This window comes from Arvicanthis niloticus, chromosome 23, assembly GCF_011762505.2.
Source record: "Arvicanthis niloticus isolate mArvNil1 chromosome 23, mArvNil1.pat.X, whole genome shotgun sequence".
NCBI classification, from domain to species: domain Eukaryota; kingdom Metazoa; phylum Chordata; class Mammalia; order Rodentia; family Muridae; genus Arvicanthis; species Arvicanthis niloticus.
Window position 1 is genome coordinate 17188343 of NC_133430.1, and position 13642 is coordinate 17201984.

The 13642-nt window shown below is 39.8% G+C and overlaps 1 protein-coding gene across 2 annotated transcripts in view; it reads left to right on the plus strand.

Annotated features, from left to right (window-relative positions):
• Positions 1-2029, plus strand: part of Ppp4r3a (protein phosphatase 4 regulatory subunit 3A) — a 41751-nt gene extending 39722 nt beyond the window's left edge. For both annotated transcript variants that reach the window (XM_076921396.1, XM_076921397.1), the window contains exon 15: positions 737-2029. In XM_076921396.1, the coding sequence (XP_076777511.1) occupies positions 737-850 (114 nt within the window). In that variant the 3' untranslated portion in view covers positions 851-2029. The remainder of the gene's footprint in view (positions 1-736) is intronic.
• The last annotated feature ends 11613 nt before the right edge of the window (positions 2030-13642 follow it).

Consider the following 13642-nt stretch of genomic DNA (forward strand, 5'->3'; position numbering starts at 1 on the left):
TGAAGAAGCAGACCTAAAAGGAAAATCAAGAAGAAATAATGACAGAGGAACAGTAGAATCTCTTTCCTGTCTGCCTGCAATTTGATACTATTTTATCTTTTATCTTGAGATACATTTGAGCCAGGCATTGTACTGCATGTCAATAGTCATAGCTACTCTACAGACTGAGAAAGGAAGATTGCTGGAGCTGGAAGAGGTGGCTCAGTGGTTAAGAGCATTGACTGTTCTTCCAGAGGTCCTGAGTTCAATTCCCAGCAAGCACATGGTGGCTCACAACCATCTATATAAAGATATCTGATGCCCCCCTTCTGGTATTTCTGAAGACAGTGATAGTGTAGGCATATACATACAATAAATAAAAATGTTAAAGGAGAAAGGATGGATGGATGGATGGATAGATAGATAGATAGATAGATAGATAGATTGATAGATTTAGAGGTATACAAGAGGGCTAGGTATGTAGCAATAGTAGATAGAGCCCTTGGCCTGGGCATGCATGAAGCCCTGGGTTCAACCCCAATACCATAAAAAAAATGAACTCTATATAGTTAGTCATAAGCCATTTTACATAGCTTAAAAGAACCTTACAAAAATATGAAAAATTTAAACTGTATATAAAAATTATTTTCAGCATGCTAGCATGGGGCCTATACTTTTTTTTTTTTTTTTTAAGCTTAACAACAGATATTTTCAAGTGTAGTGGGTTGTTCTTTACATAATTCTTCTTTCTCAACAGGGAGGACTCGTGGGTCTGGTAGATTATCCTGATGATGATGAAGATGATGATGAGGATGAAGACAAGGAAGACACACTACCAGTGTCAAAGAAAGCAAAATTTGAGTCCCAATAATAGCAACTGCCTGTGATCAGTACCTGTTGACAAAACTGGTTCTTTACCCCTCCCCCCTACAAAATCCACATCAAAGTGCAGTGGTCTCTTGTGAATGACTGACACAGATCAGCACCACACTGGACTTCTGCTCATCAAGTGCCAATTCCATGGAGCAGGAGGAGGGGGATGCCGTGCAGTTAGGGGAAAGACAAGCCTGTGAGCTCTCCAGCTTGGACCACACATTGCCCTTTTCTCAGGGAAGGAAATGGAAATTTAAAAGCCAACAGGGCAGGGGTTTTGTCAGTGGAACTCTGGATTGACTGGTCAGTTGCTACAATCAGAACCTGCTTTCTTGGACCATGTTTGACACGTAGAAGAATGGGTCTTTCTGCCATAGTTCCTCACTAGTAAAGAATGCCAGCAGTCTCTTTGTATAAAGAGACCTGCCTTTAAAATCGTACATTCTGAACATTTCAGTCAAGCTACAACAGGTTTGGAAAACCTTTGTGGGGGAGGGGCAAAATAAAGTATCCTCTTTTTCTTTTTTCTTTTTTCTTCTTCTTTTTTTTTTAATCTGTTCCCTTTGCCCTTCAAACTGCAGATTTTTTTTTTTTTTTCGAAGTGGGGATTTGTCCCTACTTGATTAAAGATTGAGTGGAATTCTAGATGTGGTCATTTGTGTCATAATTTTTCTTTTTGTTTCAGTTTGTTTCTGTTTTGTTTTTTCTCTCCCCCTGAGTGTATGATTAGCTGTTGAATATATATATTTGGGACCATTAAAACTTTTTTGATGTAATATAGCCTAACGTGCTGGCACCTGCTTTACATGTGTAATTTGTGTTCTACATCACAGTTCTTAATTTGTTTAGAGTTTTATGAAAGATGGTATAGTTTTTATTGACAAAAGCAAAGTAATCTTACAACTATGTGCATACAAAAGCAATACTATTTTGTGACTAAATATTTTATATTAAAATTTGCATCAGCAGCTGTCTTGAGATTTCAGGGAAATAGAGTGGAATTTAAAACTTCAGCAGTTTTGTTAAACCTAGAAACATGAAATTAGTATTCCAAAGAGATTCAGAAATTTCATATCTTGGAGAAATGACGGTACATTAAATCAAAATTGAGGATGGATGATTTAAAAGTAATACTTGACTTTTGAATAATAAAAAGAAAAGTGAAGAGTAAGAGAAATTGTATTAATTGTATGTTTCTTTTCTTTCTTTTTTTAACATAAGCCCTTTGGAATACAAGTTGTGAGTGGTGGTACCTAAGTAAACCCCCAGTGACCATTAGGTGGCACCTTATTAAAACGCTATTTTGGGGTCTGGTGATACAGCTTAATAGTAGAATGGGGTGGGACAGTTTCATTTTTCAGCTCCATTACCACCAAAAAAAAATAATGTATTCTTAAATAGGGTCTTTATTGTTAGACATACTAAAATGTTTTCAAGAAAATTAGTGTCTGAGTTCCAAAACCCTCACTTTTTAAAGGTGAAAAGCAGAGCTTGCTTTGTAATTGTAAATGAATAAAATGTTATGCCCAGGAGAGGGCACTATTGTGGATATACTTGGAATACACAGCCAAGCACTTTGTGCTTCTATCCTAGCTGCTGCTTATCCTGAGTAAAAAACAGGAAATTCAGAATATACTGCAGGTGGTGATGCATGCCTTTAATCCCAGCACTTGGGAAGCTGAGGCAGGTGGATCTTTGAGTTTGAGGCCACATAGTCTTGTGGGGAAAAAGTAAAAACAAGACCTTCAGAGCATAATAAAGTATAAAAAGATTTCATTCATTTCACAATAGAGCTGCTTTAAGAAAGAAAAAAAGCCTTAAACAGCTGGAGGTAACACAGTGGTTAAGAGCACTGGATGTTCTTCCAGAGGACACAGGTACCTAACACCCATCTGACTGCTCACAACCATCTGTAACTCCAGTTTCAGGGGATCTGGATTTATGTTTTAGCCAAGCAGCGGTGGAGCACACCTTTAGTCCCAGCACTGTGGAGGTAGGAGTCAGATCTCTAAGACCAAGTTGGTCAGCTGTAAGAGCAACAAGTGTTTGTAGCCACTGAGCCTTTTTCCAGCCCCCTTTTTGATCTTTTAAGACAGGCAGTAGGTAACTTAGAACTATCTAGACCAGACTGGCCTTCCTGAATGCTGGAGTTACTGTTCAGTGCCAGCTTGCAATTAGACGTTCTCCTGAGTCAGATTTTGGCTGTTAATAATTGAAGTTAACAACTATTTTGTTTGGTTTTTTTATCTCACTATGTAAACCAGTCACCTGCCTCTGGCTCTAGAGTGTATGCCACCATACCCGAGTCAACTTTCCTTGTATGTCTAGAAGAAAGAAGATCTAAGTCAACACTGTCTTCACTGTTAACTAGAATATTGTGTCAAATAATGGTATCTTAAACATTTTTTTTTTCCCAAGAAAGCATTTGTAGCTGAACTCAGGATCTTCCTGACTTTGCAGAATGATTCTTGGGACACTAGCTTTTATATTGGGACACTTGGGCAGAAACTCATGACTTATCTTCATAAATTATCCAATTATTTTAAAGAAATCTGTATTGGCCTTTGGCCATGTTAATTCAGATTATTGCTTTCTTAGCTCTTAGTGCTTATGGTTATTTAAGCAAACTTGAAGGTTTGCTACAAAATAGGTAAAAAGGGACTTGTAGTGGAGATCTACCATCAGCCAGAAATGACTGGACATTCAGCCCTGGAATTAACATCTAACCAAGAGGCTACTGTATTGTTTACACTCTGGGGATTCAGCCCTGGACTCTAGTACCCTAAGTACATTCTGTGCATCCACAATCCTAAGCTCAGCTACTGTCTTGGTGCCTGGTATGAATAGAGTATAAATTATTTTCACCTTAATGATACCAGTGAGTTGTTTTGCTCATTTTGTAGTGTTTGGGGTGAAGAAAATTAAAACTCCCTGAAGTGATGAAAGCTTTATAATTACTCCAGAAACATCCTCTCTCCCACAACTGCTACCCTGGTAGTTTTGAATGGGTTGTGTTTGATTGCTATTTCTTGCCCAATTGTCATCAAATCTTGTATGCAATTTTATCAGAACATCCCTCTGGTCTATCAACATGTTACCCAGACACCCTATTAATCCTTGGTGAAAAGCTCTTATCTTGTTTCAACGAACATCTCACACCATAGAACCTACCTCCATGTCACTCTAAGGAAATGCTGAGTGCAGAAAAAGACCCGTATGTGCTCAATCTGCTGATGGCTTAGATAGTTTAGTTTTTCAACCATGAATTACCCTTTTTAGTGGATAGAAATGGAGGACTACACACTTTTAAAAAATAACTGGATCTTCAGGGTCGTTTTATGAAACTAGAACTCTTAGTGGCAATACCATGCTAGTTTGAGTACATTTTTAATAATTCCTGCTGGGTGTAATGGTGTATACCTCTAACCCCAGAGGCAGAGGCAGGCTGATCTCTGAATTTGAGGCCACCCTGGTCTAAAGAGCAAGTTCCAGGGCTACACAGAGGAGGAACTATCAGGAGCAGGGAAGAGCTAGTTTTAATATACTAGAATCTAAATCATTTCTGTCCCTATTGTTTCTTGTGGGACGAGCACAGTTAAGGTTTCTCTTACACTGCTATGTAAATTCACACAGCAAAGAATAGCCTCCTTATCCTGGCTTTATCTCCCAGTTGTGCCACCATACCCAGTCGAACAGCAAAGATGGAACTCAGGCTGGCTGCCCTAGAACTTAGGATCCTTCTGCCTCGTCCTATAACATTTAACATATAACATGGAGAGACATCCAGAGTGTCTCTCCGGGGCCAGCTTCCTATTTTAATCCTGTTTTAATCAGGTTGGGTTCAAGCAATCCAGTCTCAGCTCCCAAATAAGTCGAACTTCAGACATGTGTCACTGCACCTGGCTTCTGGATTGGTTTGAGACAAGCACCTTGATTTAGGCTAGCATTCTATTCTTCCTCTGATGTCACATGTATGTTATCACCGCCACTACCTTTACATACAAACTTACATTAATACAGGAAGAAAAGTAAGTACATTTTACACGTTCATACAGAAATTACTAGTTTGTTTGCTCTCATAAGTTTGTGTGCTCTAGAGGAAGGTGAAGATACAGTTGTATGCTCTTAGCCTTCATGGTGGTCCTGACGAGGTAGCTCTTGAGAAGTACAGACCTTACATGTAAGAACCCAGGAAAACTGGGTGTTTGGAGAACCTTCAAGTTCTATTCAAGTACTTGAGGGTCCATCTTTGGATGAATAAAGTAAGGTAGGAGGGCCACAAATGAAGTCAAATGAGCATCAGAAAGCCCCACCTGTCCTACCTGTCCTACCTGTCCACTGATTGCTCACCTGACTCTAAACTGATTGAAAGGTTATGGACAGAATGTAGAGTCTAGAGATGTAGCTTAATGGTACCAGTCTGGCCTGCAATATGAGAAACTCTGAATTTGGTTCCCAGCAAGAGTGTAATGGCAAGAGCATAGAAGGTTTGATCAAGTTTCTTGATCCTTGCCTGTACTGAAAAACTACAAAATAACTGAGGGCTAAAGAAAAAGGTCTGTGTAAAATAACTATCTTAATGCCATGTTACCTAAATGGATGATCACTTTAATATCCCAGCACTGCAAGAGATGTGTATGTATACTTGCTTTGGGGGTTGTTGGGAAGTCAAATCCAGGATAAATGCTCTACCACCAAGTCAAATCAGCTGTGTGTATGTGTGTCCACACAATAGCTAGCATTGTTGGGAGCCAACTTTTAGCAGAAAGCGGCTATCAGCTTTGCAGCCATCTTGAGCCATATACCCTGACATGAGACTTGTATTACAATAGCCTGCAACAGCTGAGCACACTCTGATAACATCTTGCTTTAGATACCCAGGACTTTCCTTGGGTGTGTGAGATTAAAGGTGTGTGACTTAAAGGTGTGACCTAGAGATCAGATTTAGAGACAAGACCTAAGGGCATGATTAAAGGTGTGACTTAGAGGCATGGCTTACAAGTGAGACATATAAAGGCAAGAGGCAGACAGAAGAGTTCAGAACAATTTGGAGTAACAGAGATTCAGACACTAGGAGTAGGAGTAGACATTAGACACTCGGAAGAGAACAGATTGAGTACAACTAGGAACTAAGAACTCAAGACTTGGGATTTGGACTAGGAAGAGAGACTGAAGAATAAACGGGATTGAATCACACTCTGTCTGGTCTCCATTCTTCGAGTCCGTCCTCACTCTCTCTCTTGCTGAACCCTGACAGGCAGACCGGAGCAGCAGCTTGGGCCGGGAAACAGTGGCCGCCAAGCGTGGAGTGGAGAGGGCCGCAACAGAGCATAAATTTCAATCACTAAGCTACATTTCCAACCCTACATATGTTCATATAGTCAAAGCTTGGATAGAGATAACTATACTATTTCATCTGTACCTAAAATTTTCTGCTCTTAGTCATCCACAGTCTATGCAGCAAGAATTGTATATTGGTTAAAATTAAATACCTAGAATTCACAAAACCTTGTAGAGAGACTCTTGTGCACTGTGTAAAAGCATCATCTGTCAATAGAAGTTGTTTGTCTTTTGGCTTAGGCAGGAAATAGAAGGTGGGAGTTCCACCAGGGAGAGAGGGATTCTGAGATAGAGTCAGGTGAGGGAAAGATTTGCCCCAAGTACTGATAGAGACAGATTCATGAACCTGAGGAGAGGCAAATAACCACATGCATGACTTAGACTAGTTTAAACAGGTGACAGAGCCATGAGCTAGCAGAAATGAGCCCAAACTATTGGCCTAGGCATGTATTCATATATACGAAGTCTCAGAGTCGTTATTTCAGAGAACAAAAAGGTGGAGTGGAAAAACCTGCGGTTACAAGTGGCATCCATTGTGGTAGGCATGTAATCCAAACTTAGCTAAAAATCCAAGCTTAGAGCCTGAAAAAACCCTGAATGGAAGTCAAGGAACAAGCACTTCCCAGATTTGGACACAATTCCCTAGCCAGGAAGAGGAAGGGGGATATGAAATCTCCCAGAAATAGATTAATGCTTTATTGACTTCAGATTTTTAAATGTTAATGATACAGATAACACAGCTGCTAAGAGACATTGAGTTATGATAGGGGGTGGGGGGAACCCTGCTGAACTAAATCAGCCTATTATGGATGTCCTCACCTCAGAATAGAAGGAAAGAAATATGTAACTTTAGGAGAGAGATTTTGCCTTTGTTTCAATAGGAAAAGATTTTAACATCTTGGCTTCAATCAGAAAGAAAGAAATCATGAAGGCCAAAGAACAGGTAACTTGTATCGCTGATCCTTCTATGTGCGAACACTGAGACTGGCTGAGACATGAAAATATCGCCAGCAGATCTTGTTGGCTACAGATTCTCAAGGCTTAACACACTATCCTTTTAAATGGCATAAATAGAAATTTATATTCCAGTTTGGTTATACAATCCAAACTAACATAAAGAAAGACTTATAAAGAAAGAAAGCCTTACCTGCTTGAACTTAGAGCAAAGAATCATTATTAACTGAATTGTGCATATGGCACATTCCAAACATATGTTAATGCAGAAATATATATCTTTGAAAGCTTGTATGTGTGCAGAGAAAAGGACCAGACACCAAAGAAGACAAGTAACCCGGGTGATTCTACCTCCGATTGTTTCAGTGTTGTTTCCTCAAAAATTGAATCCAGGACAATTTCAACATGGCTAGTTAGATCATCCAGAATCACAGACTGTTCCAGTCAGGACTTCAGAGAAGCCTTAAAATTTGGTAGCATGCAGAGACTAGACAACTGCTAAAGCTAGCTTTCTTAAGATTAACCAATATACCAATTTTATTAGGGGGCCCCCAAAAGGAAAATGACACTCCCAAATCAACAGGACACATTTTTAAGAGAGCAATACACCTATTCACAAGAGCTGAAGTGGAGTAGATGGTTTTGGTGGTTCAGTGGATGATGGATGTTTGTCATCATTTAAAGGGGGTTGTTACAAGTTGTTATGGTCTTAGACAGGGAGGAAGCAAAACAAGGGAGGTTAGATTCAGGGACTTTTTCTTTCCTCTATCCTTCTTTCTCACCTATCTAGTATTAGGAAGAGACGGGATGAAAAGGAAAAAGGGGAGATATAGTACTAACTGGATAAAAGGATAAATTATTCAATCTACTTTTAGACCAAAGAACATCAACAAGACAAATATTTTTACATTTGGTATGTACTTTGTATATTGGTATGGATTAGGATTATATTTTACTACAACATAATATATATATATATATATATATATATATATATATATATAAATTTAAGATATCGTAGCTATGTAATATAAAGTTCTAGTTCTTGAAAGCTGCCATTGCTGTTCAGGATAATTAAGAAATGCAAGTTAGCCTGGTCTACGGAGTGAGTTCCAGGACAGCCAGGACTACACAGAGAAACCCTGTCTCAAACAAACAAACAAAAAAGAAATGCAAGTTAACTGTCAGACACTCAAAATTATAGGAACATTAGATAATAGTTTAGTAATTACAGAAATATGTTTCCAAGGGTAAACAGATAGTTAAATAGCTAGAAACAAGCAACATTTGCCTATTCATATGTACTATAGCTAGATAGATGGTCTTCAAAAACCTCAGAATTCTACAGAAAGTGGCATTTAAGGATGTTTTATTAACAGAAAGCTTTTTTTGACGAGACAGGTCTGCTCCTGGCAGCACCCCCATTCTATTCCAATGAAGATGATAAACATTAGCAATCTCCTTATGGAGTTTGCTTCAAATGTGGCAAGCTGCCACTGGGCAAGAAACTGTCCTTGCTTCAACTGCAGACAGTATGCTGTCCAAACTGGACAAACAAGATGCAGAAAAGAACACTGCCAAGCTTTGTCAAGACAGGGCAAGCTATTCTTCGTATTTCCTGCTTCACAGAGTGTGTCAGATATACTGCGACAGAAGGCTGAGATGGATGTTTGTCCAGGCAACCAGCTTTTCCCTCCATCATTCCTCTAGTTTTGGAAGCTGCTTGCCTGCACTTTCTGCATATCCAGGTAATATTTACTCATTCTTGTCTCTGATGAGGTTGAAGACTAGATGGTTACAGTCTCACATACAAGTATAAATTGTTTAGGATTTAAGAAAAAAATTAAGTCTAAGATGTTTTAGCAAAGAAGTAATTACAGGCAGGAATCTAAATCTTAAGCTAGAACTAAGAAGTAGGCTTCAGACATGAAAACGACTTTGGGCTAGGACAGGGAAGTAGGCTCAGATATTCTGGTCCTCCTGATAAGCCCTTAGAAATAGTGATCACAGGAGTGATCATGGGACTCTGTTTATTGTCCTGCGTGTTCTTTGACTATTTGTGTTTATTGTCTTGTTTGTTCCTTGACTATTTGCATCTATTGTTTTGCTAGTTCCTCAACCTAGAACTGAACCTTAATACTTGCATGTAATTTAAACAGTATAAAAGCAAAAAAAGGAGGAGGAATAATGGATTAATGGGGTGGGGAGAATGGGGAGAAGGGGATAATATCTGAAATGTAAATAAAATATTGAATAAAAAAAGAAAAAAGATGTTTTAGATTAGTAATGCAAGTTATGATAGAAATTGATTTAGATACAGAACTCTGAACTCACCAAGATAGGACAGACAGTAAAGTACTTTCTCCAAGGTCGCCAAATACATATGGACTGGACATTGTGAATGTAATCTTGCCTGATAGTTTTCATAATTGTTCTCATTGTATATAGTTTATTTTCTAAGAAAACAGGCCTTTTATTGGACTAAAAATAGGAAATGCAGAGAGAATCTCCGTGCACTGTGTAAAAGCATCATCTGCCAATAAAAGCTGCTGGCCTATTAGCTGTTGATTATAGGAGGTGGAAGTTCTGGCAGGGAGAGAAGGATTCTGGGATAGAGTCAAGAGTGGGAAAGATTCACACAAAATGCTGATGGAGACAGATGCATGAACCTGAGGAGAGATAACTAACTGTGTGGCATGAGTTACACTAGTTTAAACCTGATAAACAAGTCATGAGCTAGGAGAAACAAGCAGAAGCTATTGGCCTAGGCGTGTATTCATATATAAGAAGTCTCAGAACTTGTTATTTTGGCAAACAAAGAGGCAGACTGGAAAACCCTGAGGTAACAGAACTTTGCAAATTTCATTAAATGAAGTGGAGTGGCCAAACCAACAGCTTCAAGAATAATCAAAGGTATATTGGAAAGAAGGGTTACATCTCCTCAGGAATCTCAGATAAGAGCAATGGCTTCCGCTTCCACCTTCCTCACCACCTCCTGGTCCTTAACCAACCCTGAGGTAGGTAAAAAGACAGATTACTAAAATCAATTACCTTTATGCAGCCTGGAGAGATGGCTCAGCAGCTAGGAGCACTCACTTGTTGCTCTTCCAGAGGACCAGGGTTCAATTCCCGACATTCACATGGTAGCTCGTGATCATTTGTAATTCCAGTTCCAAGGGATCACAACCTTCTTGTGACCTCCACAACCACTACACACACATGTAGTGCACAGACATACATGTTGGCAAAATTCCCATACACATAAAATAATTTAAAAAAAATACATTTAAGGTAAAAGTGCCTAACACGAAGCCTTAGTTCAGTCTGATGTGAGGTTAATCCCTGGGCCTGGGCCCCACTCATACAGTAGAAGAAGAGAACTGATTACTGTCAGTTGTCCTTTGATTACAATATCATGGCAGGTATGTGCCCCCACACATGTACACACAGAAGTAAATAGAATCTTTTTTTAATTTAAAGATTTATGTATGTATATGAGGGCTCTGTCTGCATGAATGCCTGCAGGCCAAAAGTGGGCAGATCCCATTGTACATGATTGTGAGATGCCATATGGGTGCTGGGAATTGAGCTCAAGACCTCTGGAAGAGCAGCCGGTGCTCTTAACCACTGAGTCATCTCTAGTCCTCAGTAAATAGACTTTTTAATTGGTTAGGACATTAAAGAAATTAAAAGGATAATGAGGGAATAGTAATAATTATTGATAAATTACATTGATGAAGTGACATGATCCTAGAAAGATGGTTTAACTCAAGAGTTTAACTCAAGAAGTAACAAGGAACTTGGTGACACACACCTGTAATCCCACCACTTAGAAAGTAGAAACAAGCCAGGCAGTGGTGGTGCAGGCCTTTAATCCCAGCACCTGGGAGGCAGAGGCAGGTGGATTTCTGAGTTCGGAGGCCAGTCTTGTCTACGGAGTGAGTTCCAGGATAGCCAGGGCTACACAGAGAAACCCTGTCTCAAAAAACAAAAAAAGAAAGAAAGAAAGAAAGAAAGAAAGAAAGAAAGAAAGAAAGAAAGAAAGAAAGAAGCTCAGGAATTAAAAGTTTATCCTCAGCTATATAACGAGTTCAAGACCCTGTCTCCAAAAACAAAACAAACAAAAAAGTTGTATTTATGTATACTTGCAATGATTAAAAGCTGAAATTTAAAACATAATTCAATATACACTGGCACTGGGCAACTCTTTCTGAAATTTTGGAGTTTATGAAGGCCTTCTAGGAATAGGATTTTTAAAAACAATCTGTCTGTTGTAAGCATATGTGCACATGGATGCCCATGGAGGCCAGAAGAGAACATCAGATCTGGAGCTGGATTACAAGCAGTCATGAACAACCAGACATGAGTGCTGGGAACCAAACTCTGGGCCCCTGCAAGAGCAGCCAATGCTTTTAGCCTCTGGGCCATCTCTCTAGCCAGGAACAGAACTTCTACAACAAGTTTGGAAAACTGCTGTCTTAGTCAGGGTTTCTGGTCCTGCACAAACATCATGACCAAGAAGCAAGTTGGGGAGGAAAGGATTTATTCAGCTTACACTTCCACACTGCTGTTCATTACCAAAGGAAGTCAGGACTGGAACTCAAGCAGGTCAGGAAGCAGGAGCTAATGCAGAGGTCATGGAAGGATGTTACTAACTAGCTTGCTTCCCCCTGTATTGCTCAGCTTGCTTTCTTATAGTGCCCAGGGATGGCACCACCCACAATGGACCCTCCCTCCTTGATCACTAATTGAGAAAATGCCTTACAGCTGGATCTCATAGAGGCATTTCCTCAAGGGAAGCTCCTCTCTCTCTGATAACTTCAACTTGTGTTAAGCTGACACACAAAACCAGCCAGTGCAGCTGTCTACTAAACTACAGATCTCTGGAGCTCAGAGATCTTCAATTTGAATGTTTATACCCAAGATAAGATAATTCTATCTGGACAAGAGATATGTTAATGTGGACAAAGCAAAACAATAGAAACTCCTAGCAGCACCCAAAGAAAGCCAGAATAATCTGAAAAGAGGTAGTTTGTAATCACAGAAAGTTTTTTTTAAAAAGACTTGTTTTAAAGCCAAGCATGGTGGTGCACACCTTTAGTCCCAGCACTGGAAGGCAGAGGCAGGTGGATGACTGAGTGAGTTCCAGGGCTACATAGGAGACCACCACCACCACCAACAACAACAACAACAACAATAAAAATAATAAATTAAATAATTAAGTAAATAAATAAGCCAGGCAGTAGTGGTGGATGCCCTTAATCCTATCCCAGCACTTCAGAAACAGAGGCAGGCTGATCTCTAAATTGAAAGCCAACCTGGTCTACAGAGTGAGTTCTAGGACACCAGGACTACACAGAAAAACACTGTCTCAAGAAAATAAACAGATGAAAAACAAAAATTGTTAATTGTATGTGTTATCATTGTTTTGCCTGCGCATACATTTGTGCACCACCTGCCTGACTGGTGCCCTTGGAGGACAGAAGAGGGTCTCAGAGCCCCTGAACCTGGAGTTGCAGATGGTTGTGAGTCCTACCATGTGTGTGCTGGGAACCGAACTCAGGTCCTCTGCAAGAGCAATCAGTGCTCTTAACCAGTGAGACAGCTCTCCAGCCCTAGTATATGCCAGAATCTGCAACAACCTGCCTGTGGAAGGCCAGTGGACCAGGGTGAGACCAGTGTGATGCAGTATCCTTTGAGGGTGTAGAAATCACATAAAGAAGAGTGGGAAGGATTGACACATTTAATAAAAAGTGCCGAGTCTATGCCCATGTTCAGAAATATAAACATTGTTGAAGGAATCTGAAAAAGGCTTAAATAAGTGCAGAATACCTCATGCATACTGGACAAGAGTGTGGTTCAAGTGGCAGTGCATCCCCAATTAACATCCAAATTCAGCCGAAGACACCAGAGTCCCCAGCTGACTTCTTTATAGATGCTGAAATTTTCTAACATTTATGTAAGCAAAGAAAGAACTCCATGGCACAGCACGCTCACCACCCACAAAGGCCCTGGGTTCTGTCTCCAGCACCACAATAAAAATGAATTAGTATGAATTACAAGGGACTCAGAATAGCTGGACAATGGTGGCACACGCCTTTAATCCCAGAACTTAGGAGGCAGAGGCAGGTGGATTTCTGAGTTCGAGGCCAGCCTGGTCTACAGAGTGAGTTCCAGGACAGCCAGGGCTACACAGAGAAACCCTGTCTCGAAAAACCAAAAAAAAAAAGAAAAAAAAAAGAAAAAAGAAACACCAAAAAAAAAAAAGAGAAAGAAAGAAAGGAAGGAAGGAAGGAAGAAAGAAAGGAAGGAAGGAAGGAAGGAAGGAAGGAAGGAAGAAAGAAAGAAAGAAGGGAAGAAAGAAAGAAGGAAAGAAAGAAAGAAAGAAAGAAAGAAAGAAAGAAAGAAAAGGGGAAAAAGGGACTCAGAATAATTCAAGTGATCTTCAAGAAGGAAATAATGGTCTGGCAATAGGATTGTATAGTTCACTGGAAGA